General features: G+C 40.2%; 2 protein-coding genes across 3 annotated transcripts in view; both read left to right on the forward strand.

Moving 5' to 3' along the window:
* Nucleotides 1-21,339, forward strand: part of METTL15 (methyltransferase 15, mitochondrial 12S rRNA N4-cytidine) — a 366,840-nt gene that overhangs the window by 287,037 nt on the left and 58,464 nt on the right. The gene's annotated exons all lie outside the window — the stretch shown is intronic.
* Nucleotides 12,787-13,849, forward strand: LOC133054801 (RWD domain-containing protein 1-like). Its single transcript, XM_061140121.1, has one exon. The coding sequence runs from the start codon at nucleotides 12,946-12,948 to the stop codon at nucleotides 13,675-13,677; it is 732 nt and encodes a 243-aa protein (XP_060996104.1). The 5' UTR covers nucleotides 12,787-12,945; the 3' UTR covers nucleotides 13,678-13,849.

Consider the following 21,339-nt stretch of genomic DNA (forward strand, 5'->3'; position numbering starts at 1 on the left):
AGTCAACAAAGATAGAGAGGGTATTCCTGCTAGATAAAAGGGAATAGGTTTCCCAGTTAAAAGGTATAGCTTGCTTGAATGTACATACAAGTGTCAACAAAGTATTTGGATAAACTGGATAAGTTACTGGCTTTGGAGTAGAATGGTAGAGTTAGTGGGAAAGGTGCTAGTTAGGGGCCATATGAAATCATGGAGGATCTTGTGAGCCAAAGTCTGAAATTCGGGATTCCTTGTGTAGGCAAAGGGGTTAGGGTGAAGAGACTCAAGAGGGTAAGTGAGAAAGATGATTTCCTTTTTTTTCTTCAGTAATGGGAACATATAATACCAAGGAAACATGCACTAACTCTGGTCCATCAAGAAAGGCAGCAGGTGAGATAGGAGGCACCATTAAATAATACAAAGAGAAAACCAATTCCATTTATCCCCATTTATCTCCCCCTTGTTTTGATTAGCATTTTGTTTCTCTGATTAAAGTTAATTCATCTGAACAATTACAAAGTGGGACTTTGGATCAATCTTTTCAAGAAGGTAGATAGGAACCTCTGGCATTTTCTTCTTTATGTTTTGTTTTTATTGAATAATTCACTAATGATTTTCCAAGAGGGGCCCAACTGTATCCATCTCCAGAATTTCCTAAGGGATCGCATTCTTAGCCTTCAATCACATGAGCAGTCTTATTAAGGATTTCATGTTTTTTTCTTCATTCACATGGTCTCAGGAGAGGAGGGAAATCTGTTTGTTATACGGTGTAACTCATTGCATAATGGGTCATTGCATATTTCTGCAAAGAAAGAGGCAAAGGGAACTTGGAAGGAAACAAAAAATGGCATTGAAATGTGATGTGTCAGTGGAAAAGTGAGAGACAGGGAATCACAAAAGGAAGAGAAGTGGGACAACTATTTTTACTTTCTACATCTCATCAGTTATTAATTCTAAACTCTGTAAAGTGTTAATGGGATATACTTTTTAAAAGAGAAGAGGACTGGAAATTGTAAGGCATAGAAACAGAAAAGTGAGAATCATCTTAAAAAAAAAAACTCTTTGGAGGTGATTTAGTTCATGCAATTCAACAAATAGTTGTTGAACTTTGCTTGTGTGCTCTTGAGGATTTCAGCATCTCCTGGAAGAACTGGACTTGTGAATCTCTAGCTACGATACCATGTTGTAAGTTAGAAAGATGTATAAATTGATTTGAGTATTTAAAAAACAAGGACACTTAATTTTGCCTTAGGGCTGGGGAAGCGTTAGAAGTAGAAATACTTTCATCCATATTGAAGCTAATGCTTGAAGGATGAATTGGAATTTTTCAGAAATGAACAAAGGGTATTATGGGAAGAGGGAAAATTAAGGACAAAGGCTTGAAAATAGAATGGAAATATATAGCATTCTGTAGAAACTGCTCCACTTCTTAGGGTACTAGAATCTAGGATGTGAGAGGAGACCCCTGGCAGGATGTTAAAAGGTAGAGTGTTAGAATTCTCTGGTTAAAAGCAACAGAAACTGACGCAAGAACTCACACCCAGCATACACACAACATCATCATCCCAACACACACACATGCGCACACACACACGTGCTCACACACACAATTTACTGGAAGCATACAGTGCTACTCACAGAATCATAGGAAATGCTGAAAAACAAGGATTCAAAACAGAAACTGGGGCATCAGACACTCATGGTGGTCTCTCCAGACAGCCTCATGAGGTGAATCATTTTCAGTGAATTCTCTTAAACATCAGAGTTGAGTGAAATGGCATCTAATTTGTTACAACTTGGATACCTCTTGGCTTGAAGAGAGGAGGGCCCCTTGATAGAGAGTGCCATTAAGCTAATGGTACTGATAGGAGGAAGTTAAATTCCCTAATCTATTTGGTTGCTATTACCAAAATAGATGAAAACAGAATAGTGACACATGTCCATGAAAAGTAAGATGGAGCTAACTTGTAAGGGCTTTGTATATCAGCTGAGACTTTTGAAGCATATTTTAGAGGTAGAATCAACAGGGCTTCATGGTCCATTGTCTGTTGGTGGGATTATAAGGGAAGAATCAAAGAAGACAACAGAGTTTTGCCATAGATGAATTCATTGGTAATAGAAAATGTTATTGAAATAGGTGTTATGGGAGTGGGATAAGTTTATTTTGAGAAGCCTGCCAGATATGTAAGGTGAGGATGTAGAAAAATAATTTATATATATATATATATATATATATATATATATATATACATATATATATGTATATGTATCAGAGCTACCTAAGATAAATCTGGAAATTTCCAGAACAATCCCATAAAGTTTTGTTAAACATAGGGTAATCTATTCTATTCATGACTTATCCGAAAATTACTGGTTGGTAGCCTCTCTTATCTAGAACATCACTCAAAACAAGGAAGGAAGTGAAAAAAGACCTCTGAATCATCAAAATGGATATCAGAGGAACTGCCTGTGCTACTGAAACATTCTGATCACAAATTCCCTCAAGGACTTCTCTCAGAGACAATTCATTTTACTTCAGAAATTATTATAGAGATTATAAATATCTGTTTGATTAGCTTACAGAAGATTCAGTTCAGTTCAGTCACTCAGTCGTATCTGACTCTTTGCGACCCCATGGATTGCAGCACGCCAGGCCTCCCTGTCCATCACCAACTCCTGGAGTTTACTAAAACTCATATCCATTGAGTTGGTGATGCCACCCAGCCGTCTCATCCTCTGTCGTCCCCTTCTCCTCCTGCCCCCAATCCCTCCCAGCATCAGGGTCTTTTCCAATGTGTCAATTCTTCACATGAGGTGGTCAAAGTATTGGAGTTTCAGCTTCAGCATCAGTCCTTCCAATGAATATTCAGGACTTATTTCCTTCAGGATTGACTGGTTGGATCTCCTTGCAATCCAAGAGACTCTCAAGACTCTTCTCCAACACCACAGTTCAAAAGCATCAATTCTTCGGCACTCAGCTTTCTTCACAGTCCAACTCTCACATCCATACATGACCACTGGAAAAACCATAGCCTTGACTAGACAGACCTTTGTTGGCAAAGTAATGTCTCTGCTTTTTAATATGCTATCTAGGTTAGTCATAACTTTCCTTCCAAGGAGTAAGCGTCTTTTCATTTCATGTCTGCAATCACCATCTGCAGTGATTTTGGAGTCCCCAAAAATAAAGTCGGACACTGATTCCACTGTTTCCCCATCTATTTCCCAAGAAGTGATGGGACCAGATACCATGATTTTAGCTTTCTGAATGTTGAGCTTTAAGCCAACTTTTTCACTCTCTTCTTTCACTTTCATCAAGGGGCTCTTTAGTTCCTCTTCACTTTCTGCCATAAGGGTGGTGTCATCTGCCTATCTGAGGTTATTGATATTTCTCCCAGCAATCTTAATTCCAGCTTGTGCTTCTTCCAGCCCAGCGTTTCTCATGATGTACTCTGCATATAAGTTAAATAAGCAGGGTGACAATATACAGCCTTGATGTACTCCTTTTCCTATTTGGAACCAGTCTGTTGTTCCATGTCCAGTTCTAACTGTTGCTTCCTGACCTGTGTACAGGTTTCTCAAGAGGCAGGTCAGGTGGTCTGGTATTCCCATCTCTTTCAGAATTTTCCAGAGTTTATTGTGATCCACACAGTCAAAGGCTTTGGCATAGTCAATAAAGCAGAAATAGATATTTTCCTGGAACTCCCTTGCTTTTTCAATGATCCAGTAGATGTTGGCAATTTGATCTCTGGTTCCTCTGCCTTTTCTAAAACCAGCTTGAACATCTGGAAGTTTTTAGTTCATGTATTGCTGAAGCCTGGCTTGGAGAATTTTGAGCATTACTTTACTAGCGTGTGAGATGAGTGCAATTGTGCAGTAGTTTAAGCATTCTTTGGGATTGCCTTTCTTAGGGATTGGAATGAAAACTGACCTTTTCCAGTCCTCTGGCCACTGCTGAGTTTTCCAAATTTGCTGACATATTGAGTGCAGCACTTTCACAGCATCATCTTTCAGGATTTGAATCAGCTCAACTGGAATTCCATCACCTCCACTAGCTTTGTTCGTAGTGATGCTTTCTAAGGCCCACCTGACTTCACATTCCAGGATGTCTGGCTCTAGGTGAGTGATCACACCATCGTGATTATCTGAGTCATTAAGGTCTTTCATGTACAGTTCTTCTTCGTATTCTTGCCACTTCCTCTTAATATCTTCTGCTTCTGTTAAGTCCATACATTTCTGTCCTTTATTGAGCCCATCTTTGCATGAAATGTTCCCCTTGGTATCTCTAATTTTTTTGAAGAGATCTCTAGTCTTTCCCATTCTGTTGTTTTCCTCTATTTCTTTGCATTGGTCGCTGAGGAAGGCTTTCTTATCTCTCCTTTCTGTTCTTTGGAACTCTGCATTCAAATGGGAATATCTTTTCTTTTCTCCTTTGCTTTTCACTTCTCTTCTTTTCACAGCTATTTGTAAGGCCTCCTCAGACAACCATTTTGCCTTTTTGCATTTCTTTTCCATGGGGTTAGGAAGATTAGGAGCAACAGAAGATTAGGAGCAACAAATTATAAGTGAATGTGAATGTGGAACATACTGATAATGGCTTAAAATGACAGCCTGGTATTGAAGAGAGAAAATATAAAGTTTCAAATATTGAAATGCTTTAAAGTATGTGGGTCTGGAATGCTATAACATGGAGGAAAGCATTCTTCTGCTGACAAACATTCCATAGGCCATTGTGTTAGTCTGGATAGGATAAGTTACACTGCAGTAACAAACACTATCAAAATCTCAGGAACTTAACATTAAAAGGGATGTTCCTTACGTAAGGGCTGCTCCTGATCTGGGCAGCTCTCTTAGGCTACCAGTCTCTACATGGAGCCTCACTGATGTAGGCTACTGCATATTTGTACACTTGGCTCTCTCAACACATTATCACTGAGGGCTGGGATAGGGCATAGTTATCCCTGTGAGCCTCCCTCTGGGCAATTAAGTGTTTTTGTCCAAAAGTGACACACACACATCTACCACTGAGTAGAACTAAACATCTAACGCTGTCAACATGCATGGTGGGGGCAGGCAAGTATAATCCTCCCTTGTGCCAGGAGGCGAGTCAAACCGGATATGGGCGAGCACCAAAGAGCTTGCCTGCAGTCATTCCTGTTTGGCAACCTTGTGCCATAGTTTAAGTTTACAACAATGCTGGAGTCATCTCAGCACAGCTCAATCCTATTTTTCTTTAGAAAAAAAGAAAACAAGGCATTTATTTCATTTTATTTGTAAAATGGTGCAGAAAGCCTTAGTTCATGTAACTCTGTCATCTTTTGTCTATGCAAGGACCATCTAAAGTATTTTACAAAGGATTCTACTAAAAATGATGAAAATAAATGAAAAGGATTTAAGAATATGAACAGAAAGACCTCCATTACCTAGAACAGGAGTTGATGAGATTTTTCTGGAAAGGGCCAGATAGTAATTATTTTTTTCTTTTATGGAACTTACAGTCTTGGTCTCAACTACCCAATTCTGCCATTGCACTGTGAAAGCAGTTATCCACAGTATGTAAGGAACAGGTGTGTTCTGATAAAATGTGATTTACAGAAATAGCCAGTAGGCCAGATATGACCCATGGTCCATAGTTTACCATCCCCTGATGTAGAATATTTACTTGTGGACACCTCTGTGGGAACTTTAGAGCTCCCCACGGTACCTTTTGAAAATTATGAAATGTGGACTCCTTTCTAAATATACTATTCCTCTCTAGTGAGATTGAACTACTTTCTGTTCCTCAAATGCTATCACATGTCTGTGTTCTTATGTATGTTCTTTCCCTTTCTAGGAATGTCCTCTCCTCCTAAAGGTCTACTGTTTCTCTGGGGACCAGATTACAGCTTCCTCTTTGAGACTTCTCCTTGAGGACCCTATCACCAAGGAGAACTAGTTCCTCTGAATTCCAAACTGTCTAACTCAGTGTCTCATTGCCTTATTGTTCTTCACTGTGGATTTATCTTTTCTTTTCTACTGGATTTTAAGTTCCTGGAAGGCAGGAGAAATGTCCTAGATTCAATCTTATGTGGCGATAGTAGTAAAGAACCCACCTCCTAATGCAAAAGACGAAAGAGATATGGGTTTGATACCTGAGTCAGGAAGATCCTCTGGAGAAGGAAATGGCAACCCACTCCAGTATTCTTTCCTGGAGAATCCCACAAACAGAGAAGCCTGGTGTTGCAGAGAGCTGGACATGACTAAAGCGCCTTAGCACAGCATGCTACATAAAATAGATCCCTTTTACCTTTCTTCCCAATCAAAGCCAACCTTCTGCAACACTGGCCATACTGACTCTATTTCCTTCTCTCCTGTTTACTTATCTTTTTTATGTCATCTGCCTCCCACCTTCACCATTACACTAGTGCTGCTCTTGACAACATGGCCAAATAACTCTTTCTTGCCAATTTCCAATTGGCATTTACTTATCAGAAATTTCCTATTTGCTGTTTTCTTGCTTGATCTTCCAGCAGCATCATACTAATGATCCTCCCCTATGAAATATTCTGTTCATTTTACTTCCTTGGTACCGCTCTCTCCTATTCCCCAAGCCCCATTCCAGACATCTCTCTAAGCCTCCTTGCTGAGACTTTCTTCCCCTTTAAACACTGATGTTCTTTAAGGGAGCCTACGCCTTTCTCTTTTTATTTGCACATTCTTTCCAGAACAGTATTATTACACCTATGTCTTCAGTTAACCTTCATATCCTGATGACTCCTTTATTTATTTTTCTTACTCAGGCCTCCCTTCTGATTCCCACACCTACAAATTAGCTGCATTTGAGATATCTCTACTTGGATAACTTAGAAGCCTATCATGGATAATCAATCTCTCTAAGGCTAAACTCTTCATCTTGCCTTTCATCCTATATATTCTCTTCAGTGAATGGTATCACCATCTTACTGATTGACAAATCAGGAAGTGGGAAACCATCCTTGATGCTCTGCTTATATTAAGATGCTCCTTAGATTTACATTTAATCACATATTTCTTTCTTGGTTCATCTTGCATCCCAGCAAGATTGTCCTAATCAGTATCCCCTGATCTAGACCTCCTGTCTAGTCATCTTAATCCATTGTACATATCACAAACAAAACTATGTTCTAAAATGCAAATCTAATTCTCAAACATATTTGTGGCCATCTTAGCTTCAAGAAAGGGCTTTACAGGTGGCACTAGTGGTAAAGAACAAGCCTACCAATGCAGGAGACAAAAGACATGTGGGTTCGATCCTTGGGTTGGGAAGATCCCCTGGAAAAGGGAATGGCAACCCACTATAGCATTCTTGCCTGGGAAATTCCACGGACAGAGGAGCCTGGCAGGCTACAGTCCATGGGGTCACAAAGAGTTGGACATGACTGAAACAACTTAACATGCACAGAATATTGCTTTGAGATGATTTTCATTCAATTTATCCCACATATAGTATGCTAGGTCCTATACAATCTGGCCTGACAACCTCTCAGCCTTCTCTCTGGCCACCTCACTATTGAACTCTGCCTAATTAGTTTTCTCAAACCATGCCTGGAATCACCCCATCCCATCTTGTGAGAGGTTAATTCCTGTTTTACTGTGAGCTCTCAGCTAAAATATTACTTCCCAAAAGAAGTTTCTCTCCCTGTAATGCTAACTTAGGTGGCCATTATTAAGGCTATCCACAGATGCTCTCATTTCTCTCCTTTTGGGCACATGGTTGGATTGCATGTTCCCTCAACCTTGAAGTTTGTTGTGATCACGTGGCTTGCACTGGCCAATGAAATGTAAGCAGAAACAGTGTGTGGCACACCCAGGTAGAGACTTTTAAGAGCCAGTATGTAATTCACAATACCTACCTCTCTCTCTCAAGGCAACTGCCTAACTAGTTAGTCTGGGTCCCTGATTGAGAAGACTTGGAGCACAGCTCCAGCCATCTAGCAGTAATATGAAATGTACTCATTTGGTTAATCTTATAAGCCACTAGGATTTGGGGGTTGTTTGATGCCTTGACTTAATCTAGCTTCTGTTTATTAATATAGTGCTCTTTGCTGTATAATGAATGATGGCACTCCATACTTCCCCCTTTACTGTACCTACATATTCCTAAACAACTATGTGTTCTGTGAGGACAGAGGTTATGCCTGTTATTCATCTTTTTGTTTCCAGTACCTAGCAAATATTTGGCACTGAATAACAAGCATAATAATAGCAGACACTTCTGTAACACACTATACACATATTCATTCTCTTATTCTGTGCAACAATCCCAGAAGGGAGGTTCTATTATTATCCCTATTTTGTAGATGAGAAAGTAGAATCACAGGGAGGTTAAGAACTTGTCAAGGTTGCACAACTAGGAAATATCAGAGCTGAGACTGGAAAGCAGGCAGATCCAAATCCAGAGTGAGTACTCTTAACCACTATGCTATACTTCCTTTCTCAGTAAATGTCTATGGACTGGATGAAGCTAAATGAATAGGGAGGTTGGTGCTTGGGCAACTACTTGTGTTTCTGTACATGGGAAACCTTTCTTTCCTTTTCCTTTCTTCTCTGTCTCAAGAGCATTACACATACTATAAAAGTCAGCTCGGTTATCTACTTCTCCAGGAAGCTTCCTTGATCTCCCCAGTGTTAGATACCCTTCTGTTGACCTGTGTTAATCTACCATGCATACCTCCAATATTAAACTCAATTTAGTAAAGAGTTCAGAAATAGGATGAGTTCATATAATGGAGAAAACAGTCATTTTCACTTTAAGATTGGCAGAAACCATCAGGAATCAGTTAATAAGAGAAGCACAGAGATCCTGACCTCACTGCAGGTCAGCCCTGTTTCTTAAGATGTGCAGGGGTACATTAGTGCCATTTCCAGTGTAGGCAGGAAAGCCTCAGAGGCTGACCGTCTCCAGTAACTAGGTAATTTTGTATTCCAGAGCTAGTCCCAACCTCAGTCTTTCCATCTGACTAAGGTGCTGTGGCTCTCTGTACATTCAAAAGGCGCCTGATTGTCTACATATTTGTAGCAACTCCAGAACCTCATTCACCCTCAGCTATTTGCAAATTGTTACCCCTCTATTTGGCCACAGGTTTAGTTTATCCTTCTAGGAGCTGGTGTGGGGAACGCATGCCGTTGGAGAGGGGTAAAACACAAGCATTTGGGCTCCGTGGTTTGGATACTGACAAAGCTGAGGTTTATGGCTCAGCAAAAAACGTGAAGCTTTAGGTCTGCTGGGGAGGAGGAGGTGCAGAAAACTACCACAGCAGATGTACTTTCTGCCCTCAGAACATTTTTAAAACCTTAAGTCCTGTTTGGGGAAAGCGTCTATGGATTTCTTCCCTGGTGGCCTGACCTGAAATTTCCTTTTCCCAGACTCTGGCAGGCTGCCTTTAAGGATTCCCCTTGATAACTCTTCTAAGTGGTCATCGGGCCGTGATTCTACTTACTGCAGAGGACGTTAGATGGAGAAGGCACAGCGGAGAAGTGAATTATGGCTGGATGCACTTGAGGCGCCATAGTTCCTCCCCTGGTCAGGGGAGACTCATGCTGGGGACGGGGGCATCATAGGGCGGCAGAGATGAGAGAGCCCAGGTAGTGGCAACATAGAGATTTGAGAAAAGGATTTTGGTGTTTCAGAAACATTTTTGTTCTCAGTCTAAACAAAGATCAAGCTGCATAACACCTCCGTAGGCAACTCCTACTCTGCTGAGTCAGGAAGAGCTCCGCTCCCAGGGCTCCTGACTGCCCCCCATTCCCCGCCTCCTCTCCCCTGGCTGCATCTAATCCTCCACGATCCAGCCTCTGTTGTCTACCCTCTTCTTGACTGCTTACCTTCCATTAGGGCTGTGCCCCATTGTCCAGAAGTTCTCCTCGATGGTCTTCTTGCGTCAGTCACCTACATAGATCACAAGAGGTCTGTAGCTATCTTGTCTCTCCCCCGCCCATTTGCCATCTGGATTTGGCTTCACCCACTCAGGTACTGGGTGTCTTCTCTGAACCAGATGCTTTATTAGGCAACAGGAACACAATGGTAAAAAGAGAGACTAGGATTGTATGTTCCAATGCAGGGGGTGGCAGTGCAGGGAGAGACAATAAGCAAGTAAATTAATTTTCTGGATGCAATATGTACTAAGATGGAAATAAAAGGGTAATATGATACAGAACCACAGGGAGTATTTTGGTGGCCAGGCCAGAAAGGGTCCTCTGAAGGGGTGCTGGTTTAGCTGTGACTTGAAGGAGAGGAAGCCAACCATGAGAATTTCTCTTCCAAAGTATGGATGCTTGTTTGTTGCCCTGCACCATTCTGCATAAAGCAAGATCTAGGAAGTGACTGCTTTACTATTGGATGACACAGGTTGCAGGCTGTGCATGAACCACCCCTTAAATGCTTGCACTTAAAAAATCTCTGCATAAAACTTAAATGACATTTCAGCCATTTCATTTTGGTGCAGCTAATGTCCCCATGTATCTTAACATTGTTACACCCAAAGTGACTAGTTTCCAGTGCTTCCTTTGTTCTTGTGAGATTTTGGACAAGCCCTTAGCCTTTCTTCATCTTAATTCCTTGGTCTGTAAAATAAAATTACATGTTTTGTTAGACTTTTTATGCAGTCACAAATTCTACAGTTGAGATAATTCCTTCATGCACTGAAGGTAACTCATGAGAAAGAGGACCAGGGAATCAGGATAAAAACACAATGAGGGAGAATGAAGAGGCGGAACTGAAGCTAGTGCAGTGCAGCCACCAGGGAACAACCTGCTTCCCCAGAGTGGCCACACGCGTGACAAATCTGGGGCAGTAAAGCCTATCAGGCCCCATAATTTAGCTAGTTTATCAAATAAAATTTGGTATCATTTTGTCTCAGCCTTGTGCATGTCATCTTAAGAGGCCAAGGGGTTGTTCATAAATCTGTGAAGAAACTCTATTTCTATGCAAAATGGTTATTATTTAATGACATATACAGGCATAAATTGCCGGAACACTCAGATTTCTCTCAGTGCCCGTAGTGTAGGTCTCCTGCAGGGTGAGAGAAGATTGTTATGGACCTTTCAAGTAACCCTTTGAGTCCCAAAGTCAGCAAAGGGAGATTCCTGATAAGGACATCCACATTGACCACAGTCCTAGCTGACAATTTACATTCGGTTCCAGGACTCTGTCTCACATATCCAGCTGGGTGTATCTTAACATCTTTTGATCAATGAGCATTTCCTGGTTGAATGAAAGATTGGATCCCAACTGGCATTCAAAAGGTAGATCTCTATTTTGTATGGCAGAGGCAAGGCCAGTCTTGGGGAATAAATAGAAAATCAGGTTGAGAACTGATTTTCATTTCTGCCACTTTATAAACATGATGCAACATTTTCAAAAGCTCCAGGACCTTTTTAAAGGTTTTTAATAGAATGACATAGTAAACATTACTTTCCAAATTTATTCAGCTCATGGATTTAGTAATTTATTTAGTCATGGATGTGTGTGTACATGCATGTATTTAGTACATGCACGTGTGTGTGTTTGAATATGTGTGTGTAGAGAGAGAGATTTCACATTTCTAGTGCTATGCAGCACACCATTTGGGCAATGATATTTTAGATATTATTTATCTGGGTCAGTTTCAGATACCTGGCTTCTACCTTTGAGTCACCAGTGTTTAATATAATGAATAGACTAAATTTGTCTCACCACTGATTGACCTTAACTCACCAAATTCCTGAATTAAAAACTGATCTCCTCTTCAGGTGGGAACCGAGGGGTTCTGTTGATTTTAAAATTTTTATTTTCTAGATTTAAAACTTAAATCTGTGCCATAAGAAAATGTGTTTAAGTTGCCTTGTCCCAGGATTCCCCAGTTATTTGACCAAAAAGCATCTCTTTTTTTCTTCACTTAACATCTTTTAATACTTCATGAAAGATACTTTGGGTAACTTTGTGTTATAGAATTGTACCTTGGGAAATGTTGATTTGAATTAGTAACATTCCCTGGGAAACCTTTATTTTGTGTATTAATTTTTTTCTCTGTTCTTGATATCCCCCCACTACATCTGGGGGTAGAGTTAGTATATATTGCTAGGAAAGTGTCTAACATATTATGTATGCTTAGTAAATATTTGATAAATTCAATTCAGTTCAGTTGCTCAGTCATGTCTGACTCTTTGCGACCCCATGGACTTCAGCACACCAGGCTTCCCTATCACCAACTCCTGGAGTTTACTCAAACTCATGTCCATTGTGTTGGTGATGCCATCCAACCATCTCATCCTCTGTCATCTCCTTCTCCTTCAGCCCTCAATCTTTCCCAGCACCAGGGTCTTTAAAACGAGTCAGTTCTTCACATCAGGTGGCCAAAGTATTGGAGTTTCAAGTTCAGCATCAGTCCTTCCAATGAATATTCAGGACTGATTTCCTTTAGGATTGACAGATTAGATCTTCTTGAAGTCCAAGGGACTCTCAAGAGTCTTCTCCAACACCACAGTTCAAAAGCATCAATTCTGTGGCACTCAGCTTTCTTTATAGTCCAAGTCTCACATCCATATATGACTACTGGAAAAACCATAGCTTTGACTAGACGGACCTTTGTTGGTAAAGTAATGTCTCTACTTTTTAATATTCTATCTAGGTTTGTCATAGCTTTTCTTCCAAGGAGCAAGCATCTTTTAATTTCGTGGCTGCAGTCACCATCTGAAAAAATAAAAATAATAGTATAGTTACCAGTTAGTGATGTTTCCATTTACTTGTTAGTGTGTAAAATATTCTTCCATAATATAGGAAAGTATAAAAAGAATTTTGAGGGCGCTGTTGCTCAGCAGGCCCAGCCTGGCTGTGGGCCCCAGGCCTCTCCGCCTGGGACTCTGCGCCTGCGCCCGCCCGGCCGCTGCCTGCTCTCCCAGCGCGGCCGCGGTCCAGGCTGCAGCACGCCGCCTGGGTGTCCGGGCGATCCATGGGCTGCAGCGAGGGCCGCGATGACAGATTACGGCGAGGAGCAGCGCAACGAGCTGGAGGCTCTGGAGTCCATCTACCCTGACTCCTTCACAGTATTATCAGAAAATCCACCCAGCTTCACCATTACTGTGACAACTGAGGCTGGAGAAAATGATGAAACTGTCCAGACAACCCTCAAGTTTACATACAGTGAAAAATACCCAGATGAAGCTCCCCTTTATGACATATTCGCCCGGTTAAATCTAGAAGATAATGATGTAGCAGACATTTTAAAATTATTAGCATTACAGGCAGAAGAAAACCTTGGAGTGGTGATGATCTCCACCTTAGTGACAACCGTGCAAGAGAAATTAAATGAAACAGTAGATCAAATGAAAACTAGAAGAGAGGAAGAAAAGAAACAAGAAGAAAGAGAAGCGGAAGAAGCCGAGAAGCAGTTATTCCATGGTACTCCTGTTACAATTGGGGATTTCTTAAATTGGAAGGCCAAGTTTGATGCAGAACTCTTGGAAATTAAAAAGAAACGGATGAAGGAAGAAGAGCAAGCAGGAAAAAGTAAATTAAGTGGGAGACAACTATTTGAAACAGATCATAATCTTGACACATCTGATATCCAGTTCTTGGAAGATGCCGGAAACAACGTGGAGGTAGATGAGTCTGTGTTCGAGGAAATGGATGACTTGGAGCTGGAGGACGATGAAGATGATCCAGACTACAATCCTGCTGACCGGGAGAGTGACTTGACCAACTGATGGACTATTCCCGTCTGCAGAGAGGCTTGACTGCCACAGCATCTGTGGCTATGCTGAGAGGGTGTTGATGTTCCTTTCTTTTTTCTAAGAAAAAAATAATTTTCAGGAGAATATTCTTCTGATGGCTTTCATCATTGAACTTAATAAATTGATCTTAAAAATTTCAAATAAAAAAAAAGAATTTTGAGTGTACAAGTAGTGTTCAAAAAGCATACAGTACTTTTGATTTGGTTAAGAACAATCCACTGCCTTGGGTTGGTCCCAAATTTTAGGAAAGATAGTCAAAGTGTCTATTGTCTAAACAAGATATCTTCCAGTCACTGTGATGGGTTCTTCGAACAATGGAGGGAAATGGTTTTTTATTTCTTTTGAAATAAATTCTTCAGTAATATACACTCCTTGAAGATACATGATATACTCTGAACTTTCGTTTAAAAACTCCAATGTTTATTTAACCTATTAGTACCTTGTCAGATAGCAACTTTTTAGAAACATTTAAAAAATAGTCTAGGAAATAGATAGCTGTGTTATAACTATACAATTGATTAATACATAGCAATTAAAATGAAAATACTAGATCTATATAAATCAATAAAGATAAATATAAAAAGATTTTCATCATGTCACGTTGCAGAATGCTACAAATGGTAGCATTTATAGAAATTGAAGAAAGGACTTGCATGAAACAGTACCACTTAGTGTTCTTGAGGCATAGTAGCCATTCCTATTAGTGATTTTAAAAGCATGTACTCCATTCCTTCACTCTGTATAAGGGGCTCCAGCTTCATCCATCTCATTAGGACTGGTTCAAATGAATTCTTTTTAATGGCTGAGTAATATTCCATGGTGTATATGTACCACAGCTTCCTTATCCATTCATCTGCTGATGGGCATCTAGGTTGCTTCCATGTCCTGGCTATTATAAACAGTGCTGCGATGAACATCGGGGTGCACGTGTCTCTTTCAGATCTGGTTTCCTCAGTGTGTATGCCCAGAAGTGGGATTGCTGGGTCATATGGCAGTTCTATTTCCAGTATTTTAAGAAATCTCCACACTGTTTTCCATAGCGGCTGTACTAGTTTGCATTCCCACCAACAATGTAAGAGGGTTCCCTTTTCTCCACACCCTCCCCAGCGTTTATTGCTTGTAGACTTTTGGATAGCAGCCATCCTGACTGGCGTGTAATGGTACCTCATTGTGGTTTTGATTTGCATTTCTCTAATAATGAGTGATGTTGAGCATCTTTTCATGTGTTTGTTAGCCATCTGTATGTCTTCTTTGGAGAAATGCATGTATGAATTTGCATACTGGCTCTACTACTATTGATTGTATGATTGTGGAAATTATTTAATCTCTCTGTGCTTCAGATTTCATCTGTAAAATGAAGATAATAATGCTACCCACCTTTTGGTTATTATGACCAAAATAATAACCAATGGGAGTAAAATGGGTGAACATTTGCAGAGCACCTGTAAGAATGCTTACACATAGTAAACACTATGTTTGCTCTCATTGCTATTATTATTAGAGAAAGTATTATAATGCACAACTGATACACAAAATTCATGAAATGGGGTGCATCTAGAGAGGAATGGAATGGAAAGGAATGGACAAGGGATTTCACTTTTATCTGTATTTTTTTACTTTCTAAAAGAAAAAAGAAAAAAGTCTGTATCCTCTATTAAAACATAACACTGTTTGCAAATTTTTAGTGTCAGGCTCATGAACACATTCTAATATTTGGATTAAAAATTTTTGTACAAAATTCAAAAAGCAACAAATCAACAAAAGAAAACACATAAAAATAAGATAGAATCACCATGCACACTCTCTTATTAGATAAATGAAGGGTTATTAATACTAGTAATGCCATTAGTAACAATTTTCAAGAAAGAAACAATTCCATAGTGTTAAAAAAAATCTTTGAATCATAGAAATTTCTACATTTATGCCATGAATAATTTTTTTCTACTTTAGCTTTCATTCCCTTTTCTGTTGATAAGTGCATAAGTTAGAGATTGCTATTGTCTCCCAGAAATTTTCTTCTTACATAGTAACAGAAACTTTATTTAGACATAAGACCATCAGTAAAAACTGCATTGCCTGATTCTTAAAGGTACACATGATCAGTTCTAGTGAACTGAGTATGAGTGAAATTTAATGTGTCATTTTTTTCATTCTTCCCTTGAAGAAATTGAACATATCCTTCCCTTCAATTTTTACCCCTACCTACTGAGGGAATATGATCATGATGGATCCATGATGGATCATGGAGCTGGAGCAACCATTGTAAGCCAAGAGATGGAATCTATGAATTAATATTAACCTATGTCAAAGCAATTATTAAAAAGCAGAGACATTACTTTACCAACAAAGGTCCATCTAGGAAAAGCTACAGTTTTTCCAGTAGTCATGTATGGATGTGAGGCTTGGACTATAAAGAAAGCTGAGCACCAAAGAATTGATGCTTTTGAACTGTGATGTTGGAGAAGACTCAAGAGTTCCTTGGAGATAAAACCAGTCAATTCTAAAGGAAATCAGTCCTGAATATTCATTGGGAAGACTGATGCTGAGGCTGAAGCTCCAGTACTTTGGCCATCTGATGCAAAGAACTGACTCTCTGGAAAAGACCCTGATGCTGGGAAAGACTAAAGGCAGGAGGAGAAGGGGACAACAGGACAAGATGGTTGGATGGCATCACCGACTCAATGGACATGAGTTTGAACAAACTCCAGGAGTTGGTAATGGATAGGGAAGCCTGGCATGCTGCAGTCCATGGGGTCACGAAGAATCAGACACAACTGAGTGACTGAACTGAACTGAACTGATGGCAAAGTAATAAGATTAAAAATATTCTGGGTTCCTGATGCCTTCAAGAAAGAGAGGTGATGCATTGTTTGAACTCACTACATGTGAGGAAGGAATTATTATTATTATTTTTTTTAAAGCTGTTACATAAATTTTGGGTTTCTGCTACTGAACCTGAAATAATAGCTACAATAAGTGCCTCATTTTGTTTAGGGAATTATTCCTCCTTTCCTCTTGGTCTACATGTTTACGAAAATTATTTATTTCATCTTTGGCTTGAGGAGTGGGCTTATGGCCCAAACCAGGTCAATATACACCAGGGTTGGAGTTGTTGAGAAACAAAAGCTCTCTTTGCACTGGGTCTTCCAAAGGTTAAGTTTCAAATTTAGCACTGTTGGTGGCTACTTTTAACCCAAAGTAAGAGCCTGTTGAGAGTGGAGGTAACTGAAGAGCAGAAATAAAGGAATGCGATCAATTCCGTACTACGTCTTTGAGGACATGAATCTATTTATGATTGGAATTTTCTGCACCTGAGGTTTTCAGTTGGGCTTCCCCAATGGCTCAGTATTAAAGAATCCTCCTGCAATGCAGGAGATGTGGGAGACATGGGTTCGATCTTTAGGTAGGGAAGATCTCCTGGAGGAGAAAATGGCAACCCACTCCAATATTCTTGCCTGAAAAATCCCATGGACAGAGGAGCCTGGCAGGCTATAGTACAAAGGATCACAAACAGTCAGACACAAGTGAGCGACTGAGCACGATCATGAAGATTTTCATTTACCTGAATTAATAACTTCCCCTTTTAATTGCTTGAGTCAGTATATATTTGTTTTTAAGATTTTCAACTAAAATTCCTGTATAATGCAGGACTAATGCCATGTATTCCTTGGAGTCAGTACCTCTAACTTTACGGAATATTTCCCCTGATATCTACTATGGTGCCACTATGGTGTAACCACATCACGGTTCACCTGCCGCAATCTTAGTGACTTACCAGCAACTTATTTTTTTTTTAATTTTTTTTTTCCAGCAACTTATTTTTATCTCTTGTGTTTCTCTGGTAAATGAGCTTAGCTGGGTAGTTCTGGCTTGCTTCTTCTTGTGTGTTGCAGTCAGATGGCACCTGGGCTTAGAACCATCACGAGATGTCCAGCTGGACATCCAAGATAGCATCTTCCCCTATATGTCAGACATGTTAAATGAGGCTTGTTCCCCCAGAGTAAGCATACCAGAGACCAAGGTGGAAACCATAAGGTTTCGTCTGATCCAGTCTCAGAAAACACGCAGCATTTCCTGCATTATACCTTATTTTCAGGAAAATCAAAGTCCCAACTCGGATTCAGGGGACGGGGATCTCACAAGGACATGGATCCTGAAAGGTGTGATTCACTGTGGGACATCTTTAAACAGTAGCTGCTACCCACCCCCAATTTTTTTTTTTTTTCATTTTTATGTTCAAGAAAAGTCCAGTTCCCCTTTGTGGTCTGAATCAATAGAGTAACTGACCATTACTCAGTTGTGAAGCAAGGTTTGAGTACAAGGGGCTGAAAGAGCTTCTGGGATTTGCATACTTCTGATTGTAACCCTCTCTTCACGTGGGTGTTATGGCCTTCCAACCCCCTTCTCCTGCAACATCGCTTTTCTGCTAAAGCTTTTGTCCTCTCTGGAACACAACATAACACTGTGAATCAAGGTCTGGATACAATATAAACTGCTCTGAGCAAGTACTAAATATTTCTTTATAACTCCCACCCCTGTAGACTTCAACATCATTGTTTTTAGAGGAAATGTCTCCAGCTGGTAGATTTTAAACCTCCTGGTACAGGTGGAAAAAATTGTCCTTGATCATAGGAAAAGAACTGGCTGGATTCTATGCTAATCAGAACAGACTTCATTCTCTGTGGGGGGAAGAAAAAACCTCTCAATGAAACACTTTGAGGCAAAAGCTATTTGAATGATTTTTCTGAATGACGTAAGGTTGGGCTCAGGAGAGGCAGATCAAATACGGTGAAAGAGACTAAGATGTTGAAAAGGCATGAATGTCCAGCTGGGATTCATGCTAGTCACAGGCTTGCAATAGCAACTTTGAGAAAATATGACCTTTTTGAAATTCAATTCTCCAGGGAAAGTAAAGCAATTTAAATTGAGACAATGAATACAAGAAATGATCCCCAAAATTAACACATGGAGAATTTGATAATAGATTTGTTATGAGTCTTTGTTCTCTTATTTACATCAGATATCGGTAACTAGAGGATCTTGGCATACCTGGGAGCTCACCATTGAGAGTTATCAATTTGGGGACTTAGCCGCAGGCCTGGGTTTGATCCTTGGGTTGGGAAGATCCCCTGGAGAAGGGAATGGCTACCCACTTCAGTATTCTTGCCTAGAGAATCCCATGGACAGAGGATCCTGGTGGGGTACAGCTCATGGGGTCATGACTGAGCAGCTGACACTTGCCCTTTTTCTGAAACTAGAGAAACTTGGCATGCCTGGGAGCTCACCATTGAGAGATATCAGTTTGGGGGCTTAATTGCTTTTAAAGCATTTAATAAGGTAGTCATCAATTTGCTAACAGAGCTATAATTTACCCACATTCTGACTTATAGGGGGGCTCAAGTTGGACTTTCAGGGGCATGCTGGCTAATGTATTCTACCTGAGGTTTCATGAAGCAAGGGAAGTGAGTCAGGGTACATCTAAAGCAGACTCCATGAGGGAACTCAAAAGTCAGAATCCCAGAAATATCAGAGGTAAACATCTAGTCTGAGGGGGCTAAGAACAGGATGAAAGCACATGTGTATTGAATGAAGGAGAAGCAGGACAGAAGGGAGAAAGGAGCCTTGGATCAGTACTCTGAATGCAATAATGCTCTTTCTCACTTTACATGCTAGCAAGTACATGATGAATAATAATAATAGTTATTATTGTTGTTATTACTACAACAGCAGCAAAACAACAACAGAATAACATTTAATTGGCAACTATTATGTGTTAGATACTGTTTTAAATGCTTTAAGTGGATTATCCCATTTAATATTCAAAATGACTCTATGAGGAAAATGCTATTCTTATTTTATAGATGAGGAAACTGAAGCCAAGAGGACAAGATGTTTCCCCAAGTCATATATCTTGTATGTGGAGAGCAGAGCTGGAATTTGAACTTATATCCATGTGGACACAGAGCGCAGGCTCTTAATTGCATGATTTAGACACTGATCCACAGATGATTCAATACATTTACAGTTTGCACATGGACTTCGAGCAATGAAAGTAGATCTTAATTTTCCTGTGAGAGTCCCCCTTTGAACATTTTATACAATTGTCTCCATCAGCACCCTCATACTTGCTGGAAAATGCATTCTTACTTTTGACTTGTGTGATGGTATCACCTTTCTCTAGGGATCCTCTTCTATGAATGACAACCCAACCCACCAAACTGTTTAAGGAGACACCTATAACTAGTATGTTGGGGGTCATTTACTTAGAGATGGGGTGCCTGCAGGCTTCACTTCTCCATGTTCACTTCTCTGATGAATTGTTTGTTATTTCTGGGGACCTAAATTGATTAGTCATTGTGTTGGGTCAGTAGTTTTTAGATTTGGTCTATTACCATAATCATCTGGAAGTCTGTAAAAAGTACATTTTCTTGGTTTTCCAGACCAGGCCTCCTTAATCCTCAGGAGTTGTTCAGTCACTAAGTTGTGTCCAACTCTTTGTGACCCCATGGTCTGCAGCATACCAGGCTTTCCTGTCCTTCATCTCCCGGAGTTTACTCAGATTCATGTCCACTGAGTTGATGAAGTCATCCAACCATCTCATCTTCTGCCATCCTTTCCTCCTCAAGATAAGAGTACTGCAATGTGTATTTTTAACAGTTTCCCCTCTTCAGGTAGTTGTAATATGTTTTATTTTTTCCTCCTTTGAAGGAGGAGAGTCTCACTCAAACCTGAAAGTCTAAGAATAAGTGTAATGAAATGACAGCCGACTCCAATATTCTTGCCTGGGAAATCCAATTCACAGAGAAGCCTGGTGGCTGCAGTCCATTGGGTTGCAAGAGTCAGACATGACTTAGTGACTGAACCACCACCACCAAGAATACAATAAGTTATTGACCGTGCCAAGGCCTAAGGCAATGTGGGAATCATCCTACAACCAGGCTGCCTGGAACAGGAGCTCGAGAACCAAGATGTCCCTGAGGATTAGTGCTATTCCAGCAGCATGATTCCCTCTGCCTCTTCCCCAGACTCCAGCACTTCATGATCTGTCCTTTCTTGCACACATTTCTTCTTTTTTGACTAAAAACTTACCTCTGTCTCCTACATTCAGAGTTGTGAGTGAGAAGATCTGATTGGCATGGTTTGTCATTTTCATCCTCATGGCTGAACTTTTGAGTAAGCGCATCTCATAGCCTTCTAGGTGGTCTACATGTTGGCCAAACGTGAAAAAGCTGACTCTCTCTGGCCCAACCAGCTGTGACCAAGGTGGAATTCTGATATAGTAATGCACATTGCCTCCTAATTTGAAATTAATGATACAAAACCAAAAAAACCAAGCAAGTAAGAGTGATGACCTCAATAGAAATAGTTGGATGGGAAGCTTAGAAGGAAACTGAGGCTTCTACTAGCATGCTGAGACTTGGTTTACTTGCTGTGCACTACTCCTGACTGGGGAATAAATCCCATGTTGATATCACCTCAATCAAATAGCCTCTGTTCTGATGGTGGCAGCAGAAATTTGGTCCAGGGAAATAAAAGGTATGTCTGGGACCCTTGTTGTTATTAAAAATGCATGGGTCAGAGCTTAATCAGTGGCTCATTGAATTCTGAACCCATTACTCATTGTTGACATTGGAA

Source organism: Dama dama, chromosome 1, assembly GCF_033118175.1.
Source record: "Dama dama isolate Ldn47 chromosome 1, ASM3311817v1, whole genome shotgun sequence".
NCBI lineage: Eukaryota > Metazoa > Chordata > Mammalia > Artiodactyla > Cervidae > Dama > Dama dama.

Coding starts and splice junctions, on each gene's coding strand:
- LOC133054801 (XM_061140121.1), top strand. CDS start 12,946: ATGACAGATTACGGCGAGGAGCAGCGCAACGAGCTGGAGGCTCTGGAG.